The following is a 26,184-nucleotide window of genomic DNA, read 5'->3' as shown; positions in this document are numbered from 1 at the left end:
CCCTGACCATGGTCCCAGGTCCTGTGTCAGCATCCATACAAGTGGTCCTAGCACAGCATTTCTATTGAAATCCAATATACATTTGTTCTGTGTTTTTTTTGTTTTAGCAGAAGAAGCAGTGACTCCGATTTTGTGTTAATTGAACATATCTGCCTTCAGTGGCAGACAGGGAATCTTTAAAAAAGTTTTATTCCCATGGTCAGCGAGGGCCTCAGTCGTTTCTGCACGCCCGGATCTTGCCCCTTGTTATACAATACAATATCGGTGTCTCTTTAAGACACAGAGTAGAACTTGTATTTAGAACCTTATTCTTGCTGCATTCTTTATGTGTATGGTTGGCTGGAGCAGGATTCTACACTTGTCAGTTTGTTCCTGGCTGGGAGGAGGGAATAACTCTCCAGCAGCTTGCATTTAAATAAAGGAATCGTTATACCACCCTGTAGTCTCTGGAGTCGTAACTACATTTTGGTGATGAGGATGGGATTAAAACCCATTGCTTTGGATAGACAGGACTTTGGGCCGGAAAGGAAGATTTTTGATTAAAGAAGGGCATGAGATTTTAAATGTTCTTCCTGAGGCGCATGACATGAACGCAGATTTGCCAAAGAGGAGAATATTGTTATGTCTAGGTACAAATTCTCTACACACCCACAAGAATTAGGTGAGCCAATATATGAAGACACAAGAACGGTTACAGGTAGGAAGAAACCCTTCTTTGAAGGATGCACTCAGCATACCCACAGTAGCCACGGTATTGGGATTGCGTATGAAGGAAATGTGTAAAAAAGACTTGGTGACTGGGAGAGATGAAGTATCTAGAGTAGATAAGAAGAAAGATCTTTAGGAGACCACTGCCGCCATTAGCTCTCACAGCAAACCGGTCGACAAATTTCATAAAGGGGGAAGTAATAACTCCAGATCTTCAAAAGTATGTTAAAAATGTGGCAGTGCTTTTCGCGCTGAAGACTTCAAGTCATGTTATGCGGTCAATAAGGAGGGTAGGAGGAGTGGTTGCAAGGGACTCATGTGCAAGGAAACCAACAAGTCCTTCGTAGCTGTCATGGAAGAACCAAAAGAAGACAGACTGGAAGATCGAGTGTTAAGTTTGTATCCAGGAGGAAACAATAAAGGATGAAGAATTAGGCCCAAAGGCAACTTTGCAGTCAACGGTGGAGAGGTTGAATGGATGATTGATTCAGGGTCTTTGTATACCATCATCCCTAAAAGTATGTATGCGAAGGAATAGTCACATGTGGGAATGATTGCCAACGATATTGAACTGAGGGGCTGTCAAGGAGAAATTATTGATATCTTGGTATATTTTCAAGTGCCAATTAAATACTTGTCAAGAGAGGTTGAAGGGAAGTTGCATATTGCAGAAGATGTGCCACCAATATTAGGTTGGGTGCACCAATTGTTATCATTCTGCATGCTCCCAGCCAGGTTATGAGTGTAGATGATATTTGTACTGATGCTGTGGTTGGTGAAGCGAGAGAGGTTTTTACAGAGAAACTGGGTCAACTGAAGGGATATGTTCACAAAATCATTGTGAAAGAAGGAGCCGTTCCTGTGAAGCATGGTTTCAAAAGGGTGCCTATGGTGGTTAGGAGTGAAGTAAAAAAAAAGTTAGAAGAAATTAGGATGGAGGGCATTATTGAGCCTCTGGCAGCATCAAACGGGATCTCACCAGTAATGATAAGAAAAGCTGATGGTCGGTTGACATTTTGTGTGTATTTGAGGAGTCTCAATCAAAACAAAGTTACGGATACCTTCCCTCTACCTAATATCAATGAATTGATCATGTTGCTTAAAGGAGGGAAGTTTTTGTTAAAAAATGGATCGGAAAAATGCTTGCCACAAGATCTGTTTACACAAGGAATCAAAAAATCTAACAGCGTTAGTCACTGTGGAGAAAACTTTTCAGTTTACTAGGATGCCCTTCGTGTTATCTGCAGCTGCAAGTATCTTTCAGTGAATGATGGCTAAGGTATTTAAAGGGCTCAGAAATGTCATCTTTTTTCAAAATGAAATACTGGTATTTAGTGAGACTGTGCAAGATCATAATTGTGCCTTGAAATCTGTGTTTTGAACAGGTTCCGCGATGCAATGCTCACCTTGGGAAAGGATAAGCGGAAATTCTTTGTGAAAGACTTTGAATACTTGGAACACACCATTTCGAGCGAGGGAGCTAAACCCAAGGAGGATTTACTTAGAGTCTTTGGATTGTCTGCCATACCTCAAGATAAAGACCAGTAATGATCTTTCATAGGTCTCATCGAGTACTTCTCTAAGTTTGTGGAAAAATTGGGGGGATGGCCAGCAGGATGGCCGACCAGCAGCTTCAGTCGAGAGTTCTCGGCCTGGCAGCTTAATCCTTCAAAATTCTACCACAAATACTGTTGCAAACCTGCTGTTGTGTGGTGTTGCAACTTACAGTGGCCAACAGGGACCGCCTGGGCTTCTTTGGGGGATCCCTGGCACTGCTGGGACCGTGTGTGCTGTGTAGGTCTAGGGCGAGGTGGGCCGCAGTGGAGGTGCACTGACAGTGCTGACTGCAAAATACGTGAGCCTGTGGTTGTGTCCAGAGGCCTAACGGAGAACTCACCAAGTGGGGTGCTGCTTCCTCATACCCAGCAGGTAGTGGACTAAGAGGCAGTTGGATCCAGGGACTGGGAAACACTTCTCATGATGGAGATCCCAGGAACTCTCAGCCCGCTGACGAGAGCTGCGGTGTGGCAAGGAGGCCACAGACAGATTGGGGTGGCTGTCGGCTGCTGTGCATCCTGATGGTGGCGACTTTGGCAATGGCCAGATTGAGTGACCATGGGGTGCTCGCTGCATTCGAGGATACCGGTGTCTCCTGGCCAGACCCACTGAAGGGAGCTGCAATGCAGCGTTAACGCCACATGCAGAAGGAGGATGCTGTTGGCTGCTCAGATGAACTGCTGCAGTGGGTCGCATATCCTGGCCACATCCTCCACCCTTGCCCACGAGGTCAAGTGGTGCATACCTGATTGGGAGGAGCGGCTTTTCTGATGGGGAGGCATGCGTGGTGGCAGGCAAATGTTGGAGGTCTGTCCTGGTGAGATCGGTGACTGGAACAGGGGACTGGGTGCATGTGGGTGCCCTGCCCAGCCTCTTGTGGACTCTCAAGGTACACAGCGGATGTAGCGAGTGAAGCGTGGTAATGGCGGCTGCTGAGGCTACCCTCAGAGGTTGTTGCAAAATCTGCCCTTACTCCCCCCCACCCCTGAGGTGGTGGCTTTGCTGCTAGGGGCTGCAGGGTGCAGCCGGATATCACTGGACGCACTCCTCGGGCTGTAGGGTGCTGGGCCTGACCTGGTGCACTGTTGAGCATGTGGAGCAGACTGCACTGGTGGTCTGTCCAAGTAATCAACTGGGTACACCTTTCCCTGGGAAGGACCCCCGGTACTGTTTTCTGTTGTGCCAGACCACAGCTGGATGGATACAGGGGTCTACACCTGAAATGCCTGGGGCTAGTCTGTGCTCTGCTGACCTGATCATTCCGCTATTTCTTTAGGCTACAGCAATTGTCACGAAGCCCACTTCCCTAGCAATGCACTTTTAGTCCCCACTGTTGGGGACAGGGCTGTGACCCCTCGCGGCCCCACAGGGCAGATGTGAGTGGAGTGATTATGCTGTACTCGACTTCTGGTATTCTTAGTGGTCCTTGAATTCCCCCTGGTTGAAGCTGCACTAAGCATCTAGCTGGAGATTGGAAGGCAGCGACAAACGAATAGCATCTGTCAAGTGGGTAGGTGGGTGACCCTGAAGGAGCACTTCATTGTGTGGGTACATTGCAGACCCCTATCTGACTTGGCGATGGGTAAAGACAGATTGCTGCGGATGGATGAACAGACAAAAATTTATAAATGTACAGCCACAGGTGCAGGAAGAGGCCCGTCAGTGGTGGTTAGTAGGGGTCTGGATGACCCACAGGGCCCAAATTTTAGCAGTGATCAAAGCCACTAGTGCCAATCTGCAGGCCAAAATAGACTCAGTATCTATAGATGTAAATTTGTTGCATGTTGACCTGCATAAGGTGGCCGAGAGATCGCTGGAGACAGAACAACATATTACAAAACTTCAGGGGGAAATAAAAACCCTCAAGTCCAGAGTTTCTCCCCTGATGACCCAAATGCAGTGACTCAAGTTGCAAGAGGAGGATGCGGAGGGCTGCCCCTGATTCTGTAATTTGCAATTTGTGGGGTTTCCCAAGGGAGTGGAAGAAACGTCTCCTGAACTTTTTATCAAACAATGACTCCGGAAAATACTCTCAGATATCAGCTTTGTATCTGTCTTTGTGGTGACAAGTGCTCACAGGGTCCTTGTGCCTTCACCGCCTCGGGGGGGGGTGGACACTGAGAACAATAATCGTCAAGATCCTTAATTACAGGGACCGGTTCACCAGCGGGGGGATCCCTCATTCAAGGACCACATCATTCGGATTTTCCCAGATTATACCCAACATGTGCAACAAATGCGAAAAACATTTGGGGGAGTGAAATAAAAACTGAGAGCCAGAGGGTTAAACTACATGCTGTTATTCCCCACAAAATTAAAGGTCATCCATGAGGGATGGTCTCACTTCTTTGTGACACCAGAGGAAGTGTAGGACTGGATGGACATTTGGGGAGATGGCAGAATCCTGGTGCTTCAGAGGCCGCTGGCAGGTTGACTACATCTTATTAGAGAGGAGCGGCAGGGAGACAACACACCGGCTATAAGAGAGAAACATGCTCAAACACCCAAGTACTGGTCAGACAGAACGGCACACTGGAAATGGAACAACAACAGTTGAAAAAGGAGGAAGCGGACAGTGGCTAAGAGGTGGTTGAGAAAACTCCAGACCTGTGTGACCAATAGCTCCTGGGACTGGGTGGAGGTAAAGTCAGGGTGAGGTTCAAATATGGGTGGGGAGACACGGTTTGACATTATTAGTAAGGATATCTAGCGGGAACTCCATCCATGGGTGGAGGAGCTCTTCTGTTTCACCCCTGCTCATGGTCCGTACAGCCATCTGGACAGATTTTTGGTGTTGAGAAATTGCGCTGTTAATGTGTTGGGAGCCTGGTACTTGCACCATTATTGCCGGAATAAGGGGTGGGGAGCCCCCCCCCCCCACCACCCCATGAGACACTGGGAGATCCAAACTACAGAGAGGAGATCCAGTTGGTCCTGCAGGGGTATTTTGGAACCAACTGGAATTGTATCCAACTGAGAGGAACAGAGTGGGATGCCTTGAAAGTGGTTGTAAGGGATGAAATCCTTTCCTGGTTATGTGACACCTGGCGGAGGCTGGAAAGGGATCTCCTGCAGATGGAGGGGAACCTGACCAGCCTACAGCAGCAGGCTGGGAGACAGAGAACAGCGGGTGGTGTACTGATAGCAGCTCAGTGCACCATGGAGAATATATGAGACCAGTTAGAACATCATACCATGAAGAAATACTGACAACACTCTCCACTACCTGTGCAAGCCAAGGGATTCAATTCTGGTATTTCTGGTTGTGTTGGATGACTTTGGGAGGGCAATAGGCACAAGACAGTGCTCTTCCCATTGGTGGAGCTGGTGGGGCATTTGAGTGAGGAGCTTCCTGAGGTAGGTCTGCCCCAGGAGACAGAGACATTTTGAAACCTGGCTGTGCAGATTGTCCATGGCTCAAGGCCCCATTATAACCTGAATATGGGGAATGTAATCAATGATGTACGGGGAGGAAAATGGGGTATTAATTTATGCTGCTGGGGCTGGTGTTGGGCCAGAGATGCACAGTGATAAATTCAATAACCCCAACAACCCCACCGTGACACAAATGGTTGTCGGATCTGAGTGAGAGGTCATTTGCTGAGGAATGTCATTTGAGGTGAGTACAGACAGACAGAAATGAGTAACAGGACCTGGAACTTTGGGGAGAGATGGTGGAGCCCATGAGTGAGGTGCCTGAGATGAACAACGGTTCCCTGGGGTCTCCCGCTTTGCTGTCACGTGTGCCTCCTTAGACATTGGTCAATGTGACCAACAAGTGCGGTGCTTGCTCTTGTAGGGGGAGGACTGGTAATCTTGACGGGAGTTAGACTTGTAAGTCCAGACAGGAACTACTGGTATTTGAACTGTGTGATCATTATTGTTGATACTGGGGCGATAGCCCCTACCCAGTGGGGGCTACACAAGACATTGTGGTTCTGAATATGTCTTTGTATCTGTTGTTGCTACAATGTTTTTTGTATTGGTGTTTTTTGTATTTTCTATAGAAAATGCTAAATAAAACAAGCTATAATAAAGTCAGCAGAGAAATTTGTTGAGAAGACTAAAAAATTGAGGTGCTTATTGAGAAAGGTGAGTGTGTCTGTATGGGGTAAAGCTCAACAAGAAGCATTTGATGGCATATGGAAGGATGTGTGTGAAGCAGGGATTTTGGTGCCATTTGATATCAGTTTGACCACCATCTTGACAGTAGATGTGAGTGCTTGTGATGTTGGGGCTGTTTTGTCCCAGTAACACCGAGGAATTGAGAAGCCTGTAGCATTTGCATCACCCTCCTTGACTTATAGTGAGTGCAACTACTCGATCATAGAGTGAGAGGCGTTAGTCATGACATGGAGTGTTGTGTACTTCAGGACGTATTTGAGGGCACTGAGTTCCTGTGTCCGTACAGACCACAAGCCTTTAATTAAGCCACTGACACCAGTGGGAGCTGGATAAGGCTCAGTTAGACTGGCGAGATTAGTGTCTAGATTAGAAGAGTATAGGTACAGGGTCAAGTACATTTCTGGTTTGTCGGAATGTTCAGGCGTCTATCCTTCATGTTTGTCACTAGATTGGTCTGCTATTGATAAAGAAGTTGCGTTAGCAAAAGAACAAGAAGGCGCTGTAGCATGGAGGATGGAGGTTGAGGCGCGTGGGTGTGGAGCTTTTACCTCCGAAGAATGGGGTGAAAGTATGGAAACTGATTAAGTCTTAAAAGCCATTAAACGGGAGATTGTTGAGGGCAGGAGGAGGGAGAGTTTAGTTTCTCCTTTTGTGACGCCTTATGTGAAAAGTCTGGATGAGTTGGCTTTGTGTGGCTAGAATGATGCTATCCATAATGATAAGTTTGTTCCCCCGAAGGGTCTGAAGGGAAAAATCATTGGTATTGCACACAAGGGGCCTTTGGGACAGACACTGACCAAAAGGAGAGTAAAGGAAAATTTCTGATGCCCAGGGATGGATGATCAAGTCACTCTGTGGGTGGAAAACTGTGGAACTTGTAGGGCAAGTGAGGAAGGGATTAAAACTGGTGTACCGACAGCTCTGGGTCATATCAATGATCTGGGTAAACTGTAGAGTATGGTGTGTCTGGAATTTATTGGGCCAGTGTCAGATGTAAGAGGGGAAGTCGGGAATGCCTTAGTTTTGTTTGATGCACACTTGAAATGGCTAGTAATCTAATTCATAAGGGATGTCAGCAACAAAAGTACTATTTCTATTCTGGAGAAAGTGTTCATGGAAGAGGGTTTTCATAGGTTGATCATGTAACCTAACTCACTTCACAAGAAATTAAGGCCCAAATTTGTACTTTTTGCCACAAAATGGCGCTAATGCAGTTTTGCGGCAAAAAGTTTAGCGCAGGCTTTCATCACTTTGCAATGCCAGCCGTGCACTGTATTTATTGAATGGCGCATGCCAGTGCTAAACTTGGGCTAGCTTCTTTAAAAAGACGCTAGCCGGGTGGGGGTGGTGGTAGGGAAGGAGGGGGTTATGCATCAGAAAATGACACTAGCCTGGTTAGAGGCAAAAACAAAATGCCTCTAACCAGACTGGCGCCATTTCCTGTCGCACAACCACCAAAAACATGACTCCTGTCAGAAAAGACAAGAGTCATGCTCACTACCCCAATGGCCAGCGCAGGGGACAAGTGTCCCTTGGGCATGGTCACTGCACCCTGTGCCATGCAGGGGGTCCCAAGTTAGGGCCCCCAGTGGCAAAAATATATAGAAAAACAATACTTACCTGGGATGGGGTCCCCCATCCTCCGGTGTCCATCTGGTGGGGGTGGGGGTGTTCCTGGGGCTTGGGGAGGGCACCAGTGGACCCATTCCATGGTGTTCAACCATGGAAATGGGTCCACAGGTCCCCTAACGCCTAATCTGACCCAGGCGTTAAATAATGGTGCTAAGCAAGCTTGGCACCAATATCTAGCCCCTCCTCCCACCTGTGCGTCATTTTAGCACGGGGGATATTTATGGGGCTACCATCATTTTTTGGATGGGAACGCCTATCTTGCACCTCATTGACGCAAGGTAGGTTCACTCATCCAAAAAATGGTGCAAACTCCTATATTTTGACGTTAGACGTGCCTAATGTCAAAATATAAATATGAAGTTAGGTTTGCGCCGAATTTGCGTCAAAAAATTAGGCAAACATGGCGCAAAAAAAAGTATAAATATGGGCCTAAGTCCGTTTTGAATGCTGTGAGATTAAACATTACTGCATAGAGCTATACAACCCCAAGCTAATGGTATAGTGAAAAAGTCTAACCGTCTGGTCAAAGGCATGATGTTGATGGTGATGCAAGGTGGATGCAATGTTGAAAAGATGGTGAACAACATGGTGTGGACTCATCGCACTACAGAGAATGGAATGACTAAGGCATTATCTTTAGAAAGCATGAGGGAGAGAAAACCTGGCAAAAAATAGCTTCCTGCATGGTTGTTAAATTGGGATGGCAGTGGGAAGGAGACCAAGCCTGGGGTGATGACCAAAGGTGTCATTGATGTGGGAGATTTGGTTAGGGTGAGTCATGGAAGGGTGAGTGCGGAATTATCCAAATTTTGGGGGCCATTTAAGGTGAAGAAGGTGTGTGAGGGATATGTAGAGTTGGACGATGGTGACAAATGGAGCCGTCACAAGGTTTTTTATATCAAAAAATGGTGGAAGCAAAAAAAATATTGCGAACCTCAAATGCTGATGGAGGATACAGAGTTCGCCGAAAGCCCAGGTAGGAGCATGTTGGGAGGAGAAAGTGGTGGTGGAGATGTGAGGAGCAGTGAAGGCGGGTGGAGTCTGCCTCAAGATGGTGATGGCAAAACACAAATCCAGATACGTCCGTAGACCGGCTCGCTATTTGGAAGACTACAATGAAGAACAGCGATTGTCGGGCATTGTGCCTATTCATTTGATGTTTTCTTATCCTGGTTCATAGATGTGATAATCATTTTTTCTCTTTTTTGTTTTATTTTTGTCTATGCTTAGTTTGTAGTTTTTGGAACAAAAGGGAGGGATGTGTTGTAAAGTACTGTCTCGGTGTCTCTTTAAGATACAGAGCAGAATTGTTATTTACAACCTATATTGGTTGCATTCTTTATGTGTGTGGTTGTCTGGAGCAGGATTCTACAGTTGTCAGTTTGTTTCCGGATGGCAGGAGGGAATCATGCTCTAGCAGGCTGCGTTTAAATAAAGGAATCGTTATACTTCCCTGTAGTCTCCGGAGTCTTCTACATCCCTCTTAGACGTTCCTGCACGCCGTCGCCACACCTCTTCTCCAGGGAGTACGAGCTATCAGTCGCTGTACAGACTGGAAATTTCACTACTACAAGACAACTTTCGGTTTAATGGTAATTGGAGGTGTAAAGCACTGTGTTATCTGTGTAATCTTAAAAGAGGATGAGTCTCTCTACAGTACAGACAGGGCCACAGTGGCTTTTTGTAGGGGCCGGAGACGGGTGAGAGCATGATAAAAAGAAAAGATGTAATAATCACCGAAACACACCGAGGGCCATCTATGAGAAAGGAAGGGTGAAATGAACAGGCCACAGGGGGAGAGAGTTGGCCTTAATACCTGGGACGACAGTGGTTGGCCTCAGTATCTAGCAGCTGGAAAGCAAGCTGGCTCCTTTCCACCATCTGATAGGAAAATGTATCTAAGTGTGCATTTAGAAGAAAGCACACAACCTGGAAAGCTAGAACTGTTGCCAAAGTTTATCAAACACGCCCATTTTTCAAGATCTGAGCTCTGGTCTACGTGGTTTCAAGGCGCTTAAAATACTCTAAGTGTAACTTGCAAAGGAGGCTTCATTGAGTATGAGGCACTCGTTTTCACACTATAATGCTGCATTTTGGTCAGGCAGCAGGGCATTTGTTTTTACAATTAATAAACCAGCGAATATAACGCAGGACGGCGCGGAATCCGTCGATGCATCTGTCACAGCTGCGCTTTGAAGCACATGGTATATTCAGAATGATTAGGTCCCTGGTTCAAAAAATGACACGTGATGCTTCTTTAACTCATTCTTCAGTGCAGGGCCTTAATGGTTTGTGCTACATGCATCCTCTACAGGTTAACTGCCAAAAAAGGAAAGGGTATATGAATCAGCTTTATATAATTAATTAGTTAATAATGAATCACTGTAGTATCCCTTTAACCTAGGTGGTTTCATTGGTAACGTTCATTAAATATGTAAAACACGAAAAGGGAATCAATATCTGCTGCAGACAGGCTTTTTTTTGGCCGTTACTTTAAATTACTTGGAACATTAGTTCTTGCGCTTCACTTTTGCTATGAGGTGTGCTATGTACAGGCGGGGAGAATACATTGTTCCTGCACCAGACAAGAGGCTGTTGGATATTGAAAGATGAAAAAATGCTGCCTGATATATGTGCACTTTCCATTTTCACAGAATGCACAAACGCCAACTCTCTGAAATGTTGCCGTGTTCAGCTACTATATGTGAAAATCACAATTACATTGTCCTATTCTACAGCCCCCAGAAGGGTAGTGAGTACAGGATTTAGGCTGCCTACGCATACGTTATTTATAAGTTCACTATTTCCAATCAAATTGCTTATTTTGTGGCTTGCTGTTTCTTCGAGGTTGGTCACATTTTTTCAGTTCTATGTGCTTTAAGTGGCACCATTTAACTTTGTGGATGTGGCTGGTGGATTGCATGTGCTTACCTTTTGGGCAGTCTTTGAACATTTCCTGAAAAATCACCATTTTAAAATGATTCAATGCTTTTCCTGATCAGGTTCTATTGATGTTGAGGTACATCAGCACTCCTTGCCACAGGGTCGGATTGGGAAGGTGGGCAGTCGGGCATTGGTCGATGGGCAGGTGCCTAAGAGTCCCCTAGTGACCGGTTTTTTTTAAACCCTCTGTCACCCGGCCCACAGAACCTTAATATCTTCGCCAGCCCCACACCAGGCCACTGTAATGGGAGGCAGTCTGACTGCCAGGGCAGGGACTTGCATCACTAGCCCTGCTGTCGCAGACTTCAGCTTGACCCCTGTAGGGCTGAACAGACCACCAAAAGCAGTGTTCCATCTCCCCAGAGGTGGGGATGGGAAGAATAAATCAGCCTCTGCTGGGGGGAAGGGGGTGAAGGGCGGTGAATGGGCAGGGCTCGGCAGTGTCAGGTGATACGATGGCCTTGGGCCTTCTTCACTTCAGCCCTCATTGCGTCCCCTCCCCTGAGGCCGTCCCAGAAGCTTTGTACTTTCTTTCTCATTCAGGCCATAGCCCTGAGGCTACAGTGGGCTTGAGAGGGGTGAGTGAGAAGCAGCCTCCCTAGGGCCAGTGTGTTTGCATAGGCCTAGCTGTAAGCACTCCTTGACTAGAGTTGCCAACTTTCGAACCTGGGAACTACATTGGAAACCCGCATTAGCTCAACATTCTGTGATTGTGGGCATACATTATGCCTGGCGCTACTATAATGTGGTGCAAGGTTTTACAAAGTTGTGCAATTCTTGCATTGCGCAACTTTGTAAATATGGCGTGTAGGAAATTCCACCTTAACGCCACATTTGTGTAAAAAAATGATGCAAATTTGGCGAAAGGTGGAGCTAGGGGATCATAAATATGCCCCGAAGTATTTTAGGCAGGTTTCTTCCTCAGTACTTGAAAATATACCTTTCGTAATCTACGTTTGGCATTGGATTGAATTTAAGACTCAAGGCTTTTTTGATTTGACATTATGTAACTTTGTCAGCTTGCGTCATTCTTTTTATGACTTCTTTTACACCCTTACCAGCAAGATTCTTAAGGTATTTCATAGTCTTCTTGTTATGTGTGTAGGAAAGTACCCTCTTTTTGGCATGGTTACCCCCACTTTTTGCCTGCTGTCAGTGCGTTTTGACTGTGTTCCCCGGGATCCCGCTAACCAGGACGCCAGTGACTGTTCTCTTTCCCCTTAAATTTGGTTGCTTAGGACTTTGTACACCCCACAATTGGCATACTGGTGTCCCCATGTTAAGTCCCTAGCATATGGTACCTTGGGACCCAGGGCATTGAGGCATCAAGGGTTCCCCATGGACTGCAACATGTATTGTGCCACCCATGGGAGTCCATGCAAAATATGTCTGCAGGCCTGCCATTACAGCCTGCATGAAAAGGTGCATGCACCCTTTCTCTACGGGTCACTGCAACAGGTCACTGTAACTTATCCCTATGGTAGGCCCTCCTAGCCCAGAGGGTAGAGTGCAGGTACCTGTGTGTGAGGGCACCCCTGCATGAGCAGAGGTGCCCCTGCAAACTCCAGCTCCATTACACTGGACTTCGTAAGTGCGGGGAAGCCATTTTATCCATGTACTGGACACAGGTCACTGTCCAGCTACATAATGGTAACTCCGAACCTGGGAATGTTTGGTATCAAACATGTCAGAATCATACACCAATACTGTAGGAAGTTGGCTCTGTATGCACTATTTCAAAGTAAGGAATAGTATGCACAGAGTCCAAGGGTTCCCCTTAGAGGTAAGATAGTGGCAAAAAGAGATAATACTAATGCTCTATTTTGTGGTAGTGTGGTCGAGCAGTAGGCTTATCAAAGGAGTAGTGTTAAGCATTTGTTGTACATACACACAGGCAATAAATGAGGAACACACACTCAGAGACAATTCCAGGCCAATAAGTTTTTGTATAGAAAAATATATTTTCTTAGTTTATTTTAAGAACCACAGGTTCAAATTCTACATGTAATATCTCATTTGAAAGGTATTGCAGGTAAGTACTTTAGGAACTTTGAATAATCACAATAGCATATATACTTTTTACATAAAACACATATAGCTATTTTAAAAGTGGACACAGTGCAATTTTCACAGTTCCTAGGGGAGGTAAGTTATTTTTAGTTCTTGCAGGTAAGTAAACCACCTACAGGGTTCAAATTGCGGTCCAAGGTAGCCCACCGTTGGGGGTTCAGAGCAACCCCAAAGTTACCACACCAGCAGCTCAGGGCCGGTCAGGTGCAGAGTTCAAAGTGGTGCCCAAAACACATAGGCTTCAATGGAGAAGGGGGTGCCCCGGTTCCAGTCTGCCAGCAGGTAAGTACCCGCGTCTTCGGAGGGCAGACCAGGGGGGTTTTGTAGGGCACCGGGTACACCCTCAGCAGCGCGGGGGCGGCCGGGTGCAGTGTGCAAACAAGCGTCGGGTTTGTAATAGGAATCAATGGGAGACCAAGGGGTCTCTTCAGCGGTGCAGGCAGGCAAGGGGGGGCTCCTCGCGGTAGCCACCACCTGGGCAAGGGAGAGGGCCTCCTGGGGGTCACTCCTGCACTGGAGTTCCGATCCTTCAGGTCCTGGGGGCTGCGGGTGCAGGCTCTTTTCCAGGCATCGGGATCTTAGAGTCAGGCAGTCGCGGTCAGGGGGAGCCTCGGGATTCCCTCTGCAGGCGTCGCTGTGGGGGATCAGGGGGGCCAACTTTGGTTACTCACAGTCTTGGAGTCGCCTGGGGGTCCTCCCTGTAGCGTTGTTTCTTCACCAGTCGAGTCGGGGTCGCCGGGTGCAGTGTTGCAAGTCTCACGCTTCTGGCGGGAAATGCAGGGGTTTTTAAAGTTGCTCCTCTGGAAACAAAGTTGCAGTCTTTGTTGAACAGGGCCGCTGTTCTCTGGAGTTTCTTGGTCCTTTTAGAGCAGGGCAGTCCTCTGAGGATTCAGAGGTCGCTGGTCCTGGGGAAAGCGTCGCTGGAGCAGTTTTCTTCAGAAGGGGGGAGACCGGCCGGTAGAGCTGGGGCCAAGGCAGTTGGTGTCTCCGTCTTCTCTGCAGGGTTTTTCAGCTCAGCAGTCCTCTTCTTCTTAGGTTGCAGGAATCTGAGTTCCTAAGTTCAGGGGAGCCCTTAAATACTAAATTTAAGGGCGTGTTTAGGTCTGGGGGGTTAGTAGCCAATGGCTACTAGCCCTGAGGGCGGGTACACCCTCTTTGTGCGTCCTCCCAAGGGGAGGAGGTCACATTCATATCCCTATTGTGGGAATCCTCCATCTGCAAGATGGAGGATTTCTAAAAGTTAGAGTCACTTCCGCTCAGGACACCTTAGGGGCTGTCCTGACTGGCCAGTGACTCCTCCTTGTTATTCTCATTATTTCCTCCGGCCTTGCCGCCAAAAGTGGGGCCGTGGCCGGAGGGGGCGGGCAACTCCACCAGCTGGAGTGCCCTGTGGTGCTGGAACAAAGGGGGTGAGCCTTTGAGGCTCACCGCCAGGTGTTACAGCTCCTGCCTGGGGGAGGTGATAGCATCTCCACCCAGTGCAGGCTTTGTTACTAGCCACAGAGTGACAAAGGCACTCTCCCCATGTGGCCAGCAACATGTCTCGAGTGTGGCAGGCTGCTAAAACCAGTCAGCCTACACGGGTAGTTGGTTAAGGTTTCAGGGGGCACCTCTAAGGTGTCCTCTGGGGTGTATTTTACAATAAAATGTATACTGGCATCAGTGTGCATTTATTGTGCTGAGAAGTTTGATACCAAACTTCCCAGTTTTCAGTGTAGCCATTATGGTGCTGTGGAGTTCGTGTTTCACAGACTCCCAGACCATATACTCTTATGGCTACCCTGCACTTACAATGTCGAAGGTTTGGCTTAGACACTGTAGGGGCACAGTGCTCATGCACTGGTGCCCTCACCCATGGTATAGTGCACCCTGCCTTAGGGCTGTAAGGCCTGCTAGAGGGGTGAATTATCTATACTGCATAGGCAGTGTGAAGCTGGCATGGCACCCTGAGGGGAGTGCCATGTCGACTTACTCGTTTTGTCCTCACCAGCACACACAAGCTGGCAAGCAGTGTGTCTGTGCTGAGTGAGGGGTCCCCAGGGTGGCATAAGATAAGCTGCAGCCCTTAGAGACCTTCCCTGGCATCAGGGCCCTTGGTACCAGGGGTACCAGTTACAAGGGACTTACCTGGATGCCAGGGTGTGCCAATTGTGAAAACAAAAGTACAGGTTAGGGAAAGAACACTGGTGCTGGGGCCTGGTAAGCAGGCCTCAGCACACTTTCAATTCAAAACATAGCATCAGCAAAGGCAAAAAGTCAGGGGGTAACCATGCCAAGGAGGCATTTCCTTACAAATACTGTTGCCAGTTTTGGTTATAGGATTACATGCACTCTGGGGGCTCCTCAGAGGACCCCCAGCATTGCTCTCACTAGTAATCTGGGGTTTTCCAGGCAGCCCGCGCTGCTGCCACCCCTAAGACAGGTTTCTGCCCTCCTGCTGCTTGACCAGCTCAGGCAGAGGAAGGCAGAACAAAGGATTTCCTGTGGGAGAGGAAGGTAACACCCTCTCCCTTGGAAATAGGTGTTACATGGCTTGGGAGGGGTAGCCTCCCTAAGCCACCTCTATGCTTTGAAGGGCACATTTGGTGCCCCCTTGCATAAACCGGTTCGCACCAGTCCAGAGACCCCCAGTCACCTGCTCTGGCACAAAACTGGACAATGGAAAGGGGAGTGACCACTCCCCTGTCCATCACCACCCCAGGGGTGGTGCCCAGAGTTCCTCCAGGTGGTCACTTTATTCTGCCATCTTGAATCCAAGGTGGGCTGAAGCCCCTGGGAGCATCTGAGTGGCCAGGTCATGTAGGTGACGTCACAGCCCCCTCCTGATAGGTGGTCAGCCTTCTAGGTGACCAATCCCCCTTATTGGGCAATTTAGGGTATCCCCCTCTTGGGAGGGTCAACAGATTCGACATGCAAAATTCCAGCAGGACTCCTCTGCATTGTTTACTTCACCTTCTGGCCATTGCGGCTGCAACTGGACCCTCCAGGAACTGACAATATGCAACTTCAACATTGTTTCGCCAGCTCTTTCCAGCAACTGCAAACATTTTCTGGCTGTGCATCTTCTGAAGGGAGGAGTATTCAGCCTGCACAAGAAGTAAGAAGGAATCTCCCTTGGAGTGAAGGAGTCACTCCCCCGCATCCACAGGCACCAACTGCAATGACGACCAGCTGCGTGGAGCTTCTCTCCTCTGGAGCTGCCTGGATCCTGCATCACAGGTGGCTATCTGGAGTGGTCCCCTTGGTCCTCTGCACCAGCTGTCTAATTTGGAGACAGTAAGCCCTTGCCTCTCCTTGTAGGGCAGTACCCCTGTGCACCGCAACTCTTGCAGCTACCAAGTGTTGTTTCTTCCTCCTCCATGTAATCTTCAGGCTCCGTGTAGCCCCGGCCCACAGCACTTCTCCTTGTGATGCACAGTCTCCTGCCTGCTGCTCAGCAACATGGGACACTCCTCCAGGTGTGCTGAGTGGGCCTCACTGCGACTCCTGTGCCTGCTGCCAGTGGGTTGCTTGCGGGGGCTGCCTCCTCTTCTTGTGACTCTCCAAGCTGCTGAGGTCACCCCAGACTATTCTCCTTGCTGGTGCTCTTCAGCCTTGCAAAACCTTTTCTCTAATTCTTGCATTTGCCAAGGCTTGTTGGTGGTACTCCAACACCACTGATCGAGTGCATTATGACTGCCGATGTGGGACATCACTTGCATTATTCCTGGAACTCTTGTTCTGCTCATGTGCTGCACTGCTTACCTTCTTCGTCCACCGTCGACCTGGTCCTGCATCCACAGAACAGTAGGTAGTGGCTCCTGCCACAATAGGACACTCCATCATGAACTGGACTTGGTCCTCTTCTTTTGCAGTTCCTCTTCTGTCAGGATCCACCTTTGGGTGCTTCCAGTCTTGTCTTAGTCTTGCACAATCCATTTCCAAAGTCCTCCTGTTGGTTTTGGGGGCAACAAGGTAGATACCTCTGCTCTCCTGATCGCTGGGGGTCACTCTGGTACTCACCTCTTGGGGTTCCTAGTTCCTCCAGCTTGCCTCTACAGATTCCACTTGCTTGAGTGGGGGGCTGCCTTTCACATTTCCCTTTTTAGGGTCGAGACTGCATTGCATGCGTTTGCGCCTGTGTTTCGCTTGCGAGACGCTTTAGTAGTTAGAAAAGGGCTCGGAGCCCCGTCCATGTCACGCCAGTGTTTTTCATTGGTTCGTAGGCTTGCCTGTTAATATCTGCTTGCTTTCATTAGTGGAAGGCATGCATACGTCATGCCTTTTCCGATGGTTAGCCCTCCTCGAGCGCAGCGACCAAGTACTGAAAACGTGCGAGGCTCGCTGTTTTCCGTCCGGTTTGTGGACTACTTTTTTATCTTTTTTCGCAGTGCGCTTTCCATGACATCGACCCTGCTACATAGTTAATTGCACTTTTGACGGTTATGTAGATAATTGCACTTTTGCCAATAGGTTTCACTACGAGTGAACTGTAGCAGCGTGATCGTGCTCTTTTTTTTCCATTTAATGGGGCAAGAAAAGTCCGGTTGAGATTTTCTAACTGCTAATAGCTCTAACTCGTAGAAATGCGAGACCCGTTGCATTGCAAACGCTTGTTTAGTATATGATTTGGCCCTCCCCTAGGGCCCTCACTATTTGCTATTGCTTTTATCAATGCCTATTGCTTTCTATCCTAATTACGGATTTCTAATGTGTATGTAATAGAGTGTATACTTACCTCCAGTTGGGATATTGCCTCTAAAGTATTTTAGTATTTGTGTTACTATAACGAAGTACCTTTATTTTTGTAACACTATGTTGTTCTTTCATGTGTGTAAGTACTGTGTGACTATTATGGTACTGCATAAGCTTTGCAGGTCTCCTAGATAAGTTTTGGCTGCTCATCCACAGCTGCCTCTAGAGAGCCCTGGCTTCCCAGACAATGCCTAAACTTCACTAATAGGGGATACCTGGTATAAGGTGATAACACCATAGGTGCTCACCACGCACCAGGCCAGCTTCCGACAATGTGTTTCATCTAGCGCATCAATGAAATCATCCAATGTCTCTATCCAAGAAGTCCATCTGTTGGCAATATTCCGATTTTTGGCTGTATCGAATGGTGGTGATGGTTTCAGGAAGGAGGCATTATAACAATTTACGGGATTGGTTAACACTGAGAATGAAGTTCTTTCCAATACTGTCTGCTGTCCAGTAAGACCCAGTTAATTCATGCCAGCTCTAAAGCTCTGTGATGTGCTGGCCTCTAAGTCTTCTTGGGCAGTCTGTGGAACTGTGACCCCTTACTTGATCTCCACTGAAGCCCTTGACTTTTCCAGAGACCTCTACAGTTGTTCTGAGTCACCTCCCTGCAGCTTTGGTAGTATGCTGCTACAGCTATGGACGACTCTGTAAGCACAACCGCACGCACTGCTTTTTGGGCCATTTCACCCAAAACTGTGGTATGATGACTCTCTTTAATTGGTTCTGGATCACTTTGCTGTTAGGCATTTCTTTGTACTGTATGACACCTAGTTGATCACTTCCTCGCAGCGCTTCTAATCGCAGAGTTATCTGGCATTTTTCTGTAACTATTTGTTGTGATTTCAAAACCTTCTTGTATCTGCCTTTAGCATTATCACTCCATATGATGTATTGCTTTAGATAGGGGTAGTAGCGTAGTACCCCTCTTTACGAATCTACCAGCAGGGTTTTGGCCAACGATATGTAGACTTCTCAGTGAAGCTTTCTTTATCTTCAAATGGTTCTGGCTGTCTGGAGTTGCGCTTTGACTCCACATACGCCAAATGTTGATTCTGTACTTCAACAGAGGCACAGGTGGCACGCTCAAGCAATTTGTTTGGACAACGGCAAACTCACTGGGAGAGCACTGTTGATCTTCGTTTACTTATCCCCTATTTTGTCACCAGTTGTAGTTTCTTCCCTAGTCTGGGTACCCACTAATGACTACACCACACAGAGCTGTGAATAACACATCTTTATTTGTCTGCGTGTAACCGCAAACTCAACATTCTAAACCTGCATTCACTTCACTACACTCTAACACTTACGTAACAGTTCTACATAGTCCATCGAGTCAAAAGGTTTCCGTCATTGCAAACTCACACAGCACTGCAGTATTGATCATTTGCATAGCAGTATTTTCAATGGGATTGAGTAGCAAATGTTTGTTTATAGAGTATTTCACTTATATCTGCTAGAGAAATTGCCACCATTTTGCTTGAGGTAACAAGCCACATGTCAAATGCGCCTGTTCCTGTGAAGGCACCAGGCCAAATGTCTTATGATGTCACTACCTGTGACATCATCTGAGGACAAAGGGCAGGTGATATCACATCCGCTTCCCTTGGTATTTTGGTCAATTGACGTCCATGCTGTCCTCTACCTCACTTCAATAGAGGCTCCTTTTGACATTGATCTAAAAATAATCTCCAACAGACAGAAGTGGCCCTCAGCCTCCCGTCCTTCCAAGGCCCTCAAGATTCTGTCATTTTCCCAGTGTTAAACATGCCCCAACAAATGTTATGAAATTTTGTGCGTCTGTGGTTTGCTCCCATTGAGTTACATTGGCCAGTAGTTGTAATCATGTCACCCTTAGCTATGCATATGTGCTGTGAAAACTATGTACAGTATGATTTAGTCATGATTCACAAATAGCTAAACAAATTGCAGAATACAAAACTCATAACTTGTCACAATAGTGACATTTCAAAAAAGTTTCCTCTGTACTTTAAACACTTCATTTGTTTTATGGAATAATATATGTGTTTATCTCTTGGAGTAGCCATATCATAGGTGAAAAGTGCACTAAGTATAGCAGGGACAATGTATAATCAAGGTGCACTGAACTGTATATACATTGACTAACAAACTTCTTTAGAGTATCTTCATAGATATTGTTCCTTGTCATACTATGTACCAGAATATCAGTTAACCTTGTCATACATACACATAACTAAAACGTGTTTACACTGCATTACATTCATGTTCAGTTGGATTTCCAGACATCCTTCTAATACTCATAACTGAAGTAAAACATGTCTTACTGGATCTGGGAAAAAAACTGTGAGGTTGATCACCACGTGGTTCATCTTTTTCAGGCTCTCCAATGACAACCTGCCCATGAGCTGGCACAAATGTTTCCAAGGAGGTTAGTCTGATGGCACATTCCAGAGTTTGTGTCTTGTCGTACTGGATACGCAGCACATTTTTATCAATCTCGTTAGAAAGGCCATAGAATTCATGGACTTCCAGAGGCTTTGAGCCCGGTGTTATAATATTGCAGTCAGGTTCAAGTAGCTTCACTCTCAGAGGAAAGGTTTCTGTGAATGTCTCTGTCTCTGTAAACCTGGAACCACAAAATAGATGCACTTGATTAAATGTTATAAAAAAATATATTGCTTAAGTAGTATCACACTTTCAAATATTATTTGCAACAATATCTATTGAAACTACTAGAATTACATTATTTAGGTGTTTGGCCATTAAGATACTCAGATGCCAATCCAGTCAACCTTTTCTTTGCAAGGTATCTTAATTATTAACAGATAGTCATACAAGTAAAATTCTTCTCTTCTCTTCACAGTGACCTGCACATTCAAGTAAATTATCACATTATAATTGCTATGCGATTTTGGGAAATTGCTAAGTCTTGTCAATGTCTTGTTGTAAATCAGCTGTTGAGTAACAAAATCCTACAGTATGAAGAACTCCTAACCAGACAGTTCATATCAGGGAGAATCGTAGCTATAATCTGAGACAAATGCAAAAACAACAAGTGGATGAATGGTATTGAATTTATCCCAACTACCAGCAATCGCTCAGTCGCATCCCAACCTATCGTTTTTCGCCCACCATACCTCCTCAGTTTGGACCCAGCCATATGCAAATCAGTCTTGGCTCTGTTCCTCATGGGAACAGTCCTCCCCAAACTGACATGCCTGGTCCTCCCTAAACTGGAACACAAGCAACCCAGGACTGGTGTTGCACTTGCTATAGGCTCTTCAGCCGGGTATAGGTTGGTTCCAGTGGTACAGTGAGCCCAGGACCCACATCTGGGCATATCATGCGCACTTAGGGCATTAAATACAAAAACAACAATGTGATGTATGTAATGCTTGAATTAATCTCAACCACTGGCAATCAGTCGGGCAGCATCCCAATCCATTGTTTTACACCCACCATGCCACCTCAGTTTAGACCCAGCCATATGAAGATCAGTCTTGACTTTGTTCTTCTTAGGTACAGTCCAGCTCAAACTACCAGGTCCTCCCAGAACCAGAACACAAGCAATCCAGGACTGGTTTCACCCTTGTTATGGGCTTGGTTCCAGTAGCACAGTGAGCCGGAACCCAAGTTCCTCTGACCTTTTCGCTTGAAACTAACACATAATAAGAGTGACAACCTTAATAAGAGCACATGTCCGTTCCTCACAAACAGTAGCACATACTTTATGGCCCAAATGACAGAAAGGGGCTATCGCATCCAAAGCACTGTCATGTAGTTGTGAGCTAGCCATCCTTAAATGTCTCTTTAGCACTATATAAATGCAACTACGGTGTAATATAATACAGTACAATGCAGTCTCTACCCTTGACAGGTGTACATTAGAAGGCATTTTTAAGATTTGAAAGAATCTGCAAGAGGTACATAAATACCCAATGCCCACAAACTTGCTAGTAGGGGGTTTCACCTACCTTTACAGGTATGACCACCTACATTTTAGAATGTGGTAATTCCACCACAGAGGTGGGATACCATGTTTGCAACTATCATTTGTTTGGGAAAATGTTTGCCAATCCTAAACCTTACGACTCACAACTGTGACTTTGTCTTCACAATACATATACTTGCACTCCTACTGAACTTATGTGTGAAAATAGCTTAGTAAAGTGGGCACTATAATGTCATATTTATTTTAATGCCCACTATTAAGGAGACGTCAGATGAACCACAGTCCGCCACTCACACATCAGTGGAATTAGTGTGCTCTGTGGTCTCAGATATTGCATTTATTCTTCATATTATGTATTTGGACATGATTCACCCAGTGCTTAATTTGTAAATAAAAACGTCCCAATGCCCAAAGCCCTCCTCTGAAACACACAGCAGCTACAATTACGGGGCATATTTAAGAGCCCCTAGCACCACCGGAGCGTCACTTTTAGTGATGCTCCGGTGGCGCTATGTACTGCACCGTATTTTCAAGGTGGCATTGAGCCACTTTTGTGGCTTAATGCCACCTTGTAAATACGGCCCTTTAACACGCAGCACTTTGAGCGGAAGGGGCGTGCAATGGGTGTTGCTGTGGGCATGCCACAGCAACACCCATTGCATTTTGACACTACCCCAGATTTATGAGTTTTCATAAACCTGAGGCAGCTCCAAAATCTAAAGCCAGCCCAGGGGTGGCGTTAGAGTGGCAGAACAAGGGAAATGCTATGTGCTGCATTTTTCAGCACACATAGAAAGAGCAATCACCATTGAAGATTGTGTTTGTGGAGGAAGATGTCCCTTCCTGCACAAAAACAATCTCCCCCTCAATGCAGCCATCCTTGCACTATGGTGCAAGTGTGGTTGCGTTGTCACGCGGCAGCAAATTTTGCACCGGTGCAAGGGGAAACACAGGGGTGCACCGTATTATTGTAAATACGCCACATCCCTGCGTTTTGAAAATGACGGTGCTCGATGCCCGCAAATTTGGTGTAGCAATGCGCACCGTCATTTTCATCTAAATCTGGCCCTGAATGTGTGAACACAGAATACTGAGACAGCGTACTCCAAAAGCCATCTCGGGCCTCTGCCTGCGCCTTCAGCTCAGTCTTGCTGCTTTCTGCTTTCTCCCTTTATGACGCTTTTTCGTTTTTCGCTTTCTCCTTTCTTTCCCATATGTGTCTTTTGCTTGCAGTAAATAATTGAGGCAGAAAAATAAAAGCCGGTCCTCAAAAATAAGTGCAAGTGCCTTGCACCGGAAACCATTGGCTCAAATTAAGCACTGGACTCACCTCATCTGTCGGATTTACAAAACTATTTGCACAAATGTAGCAGCAATTATGAGTGCAAAATTACGTTGATCATTCACAAAATATGAATTTGCACTCGAAAACAGGTTTACTCACATGAGAAATTACAGAAATACAGTGACATTTTACGTGAGTAAGGGGGTCATTCCGACCCTGGCGGTCATAGACCGCCAGGGCCGGGGACCGCGGATGCACCGCCAACAGGCTGGCGGTGCACCCAGGCCAATTCTGACCGCAGCGGTAAAGCCACGGTCAGAAAAGGGAAACCGGCGGTTTCCTGCTGGTTTTCCCCTGGCCTGAGGAATCCTCCATGGCGGCGCTGCAGGCAGCGCCGCCATGGGGATTCCGACCCCCTTCCTGCCAGCCTGGTTCTGGCGGTTTTGACCGCCAGAACCTTGCTGGCGGGAACGGGTGTCGTGGGGCCCCTGGGGGCCCCTGCAGTGCCCATGCCAATGGCATGGGCACTGCAGGGGGCCCGTAACAGGGCCCCACAAAGATTTTCAGTGTCTGCATAGCAGACACTGAAAATCGCGACGGGTGCAACTGCACCCGTCGCACCCTTTCCACTCCGCCGGCTCCATTCGGAGCCGGCATCCTCGTGGAAGGGGGTTTCCCGCTGGGCGGGCGAGCGGTCTTCTGGCGGTTGCCCGCCGGCCCAGCGGGAAACTCAGAATTACCGCAGCGGTCTTTTGACCGCGCTGCGGTATTCTGTCGGGGGAACTTTGGCGGGCGGCCTCCGCCGCCCACCGAAGTCAGAATGACCCCCTAAATCTCCCAGGAGGAGGTTGCCTGTGTTCCACGATGGGGACTGCTGGTAAAGTTGGTGAACACCCACAAGGCATGGGGAACCCAAAAAGCTTTGCAGCTAGTTTCTCAGCAGGGAAAAAGTACCCCCAACATTGAAGAGGGTATAAACGAAGAGGTTTTTTTCTATTCGGAAAACTGCACTTACTACATTTCTCAATGTGTAAATATTTGTAAAAGTGAGTACTTCTGGAAGCCCATGGCACTTGCAGCTCCCCAAGAGAGCTTCTGAATTTACTTGTGAATTCCATGAAAGCTGTAAATTATCCTAGAGAAGCAACTTTCATTGTGAATTGAGAGACCACAAATCAGGAAGTATTATATGTTTGTTTTAGGCTAGGCTAATGGAAATATTTGTCTTTTATATTTCCAATGTTTTTTCTTTTTCTTGTCTGTTAAAATATTTGTTCCTGACGTGCTCCTTCAACTTACACGCATTCCTTTCTTTGAAATCTGATGTCATTGGTGACCTGTCACACACACAGCAGTAGTACTCGTCGATCATTAAGATGTAGCTTGTATGTGCTGTAGAGTGGGAAATGCGTTTACATTTGCACTTGTTTGTTAATATCTACTAAGTTACATCTAAATGTATTTTCATCAAGAATTGACACACACTCATGTACACCCCCACATCCCCACCCATCCACACACACGCATTTCAGTACATTATGCACTCATATTTCATAGACTTATGGCTGTTCCTACACCTTGGTAAACAAAGTGTAAATTATGCTGGCATAAGTAATACCTATTGCAGGTACGGAATTATCACCTATCCATTGAAAAATCCTTCCTAAATCAAACCGAGGGGCATATTTATGAAAACTGGTTCTGCAGCTAGTGCAGCACCACTTTCCTTGCGCCTCTCTACCGCCCCCATGTGTGTGCCGTACCTAAAATATGGCGCACCATGGCGCAGGATAGGGGCAATAGCGTCATTTTTATTGACGCTATTAATGAACTCTGCAGGAGTAGTGCCAAAATATTGTCGCTACTCCTGCAGAGTACATAGGGGTACATTATAAATAATGGAAGGACCCTTTTAATGCCTACTCTGAGTAGGCATAAAAAGTGCCGTAAAAAATTACGCAACGAAATCAGTTAGATTTCCTTGCGCCATTTTTTGGGCCCCACCCCCTAACGGGGGAACGCCCTCTTTGCGTACATTATGCCTGGAGCAGGCATAATGTAGCGCAAAGAGTTACAAAATGGCGCAATGAATGCAATGCACCACTTTGTAAATATGGCGCAAGGATTTTGGCCTCGTTGGGCCACATTATCGTCAAACAAATAATGCTAATGTGACGCAAGGTGGCGCTAGGGACTTAAAAATATGCCCCCTAGGTGCATATTTATAGTTTTTTACACAAAACTGCTCTAACACAGTTTTGCGTCAATATCCTTAGTGCCTGCTAGCACCATTCCATAGCGGCAGCTGGGCCCCATATCTATGGCCATTCCATAGCGGCAGCTGGGCCCCATATCTATGGAATGGCGCATGCAGGGGCTAAGCAATGGCTAGCGTCTAAGAAAAATATGCTAGCTGGGGGTGATGGCAGTAGAGAAAAAGGCACTAGCGGGACAGAAATTACGCTAGCGGTTAGCCGCAAAAAATATGCAGCTAACCAGCCTAGCGTCATTTTCTGAGGCACTAGCACCCAAATATGACTTCTTTCTTAGTAAAGACAGGAGTCATGCCCACCACTCCAATGGCCAGCACAGGGGGCCAGGGTCCCCTGGGCAAGGCCATACGACGCAGTGCCAGGCAGTGGACCCCATGTCAGGGGCCCCCAATGGCACACCCTAAAAAAAAAATATATACTTACCAATACTTACCCAGGATAGGGTTTCCCATCCTGTGGTGTCCCTCTGGTGTGGGTGTGGGTGTTCCTGGGGCTTGGGGTGGGCTTTTGGGGGCCTATTCCATGGTGTTTGGCCATGGAAATGGGTCCACAGGTACCCTAACGCCTGGTCTGACCCAGGCATTAAATAATGGCGCTAAGCAGGCATAGCACCATTATTTGTGTCCGCCTACTCCGTGCGCGTCATTTCTGCGCAGGAGTATACATATAGCGGTAGGGGGTTAGCGTCATATAGTGGATGGGAAAGCCTACCTGCATCTAATTAGTGTAAGGTAGTTTGCCGCATCCACACAATGGTGATGACTCCAATATTTTGACGCTAAGCGGGTCTAGCGTCAAAATATAAATATGGAGTTAGCTCAGCACCGTTTTAGCGTCAATATTTTTGAAGCTAAAATGGCGCAAGCAGAGTATAAATATGCACCCAAGTGCCTCACATTTCAGCTACCCAAACTAGA

The 26,184-nt window shown here is 46.9% G+C and overlaps 1 protein-coding gene across 1 annotated transcript in view; it reads right to left on the bottom strand.

Moving 5' to 3' along the window:
- FREM1 (FRAS1 related extracellular matrix 1) overlaps window positions 1–26,184 on the bottom strand; it is a 684,067-nt gene that overhangs the window by 527,227 nt on the left and 130,656 nt on the right. The window contains exon 5 of the mRNA XM_069238818.1: window positions 20,082–20,383. Coding sequence (XP_069094919.1) covers window positions 20,082–20,383 — 302 coding nt within the window. The remainder of the gene's footprint in view (window positions 1–20,081; window positions 20,384–26,184) is intronic.

The sequence above is a fragment of the Pleurodeles waltl genome, chromosome 1_2 (genome assembly GCF_031143425.1).
Source record: "Pleurodeles waltl isolate 20211129_DDA chromosome 1_2, aPleWal1.hap1.20221129, whole genome shotgun sequence".
In the NCBI taxonomy this organism is placed as follows: domain Eukaryota; kingdom Metazoa; phylum Chordata; class Amphibia; order Caudata; family Salamandridae; genus Pleurodeles; species Pleurodeles waltl.
Note: the sequence above shows the minus strand (reverse complement) of the source record. Positions and strands in the feature narration are given on the sequence as shown.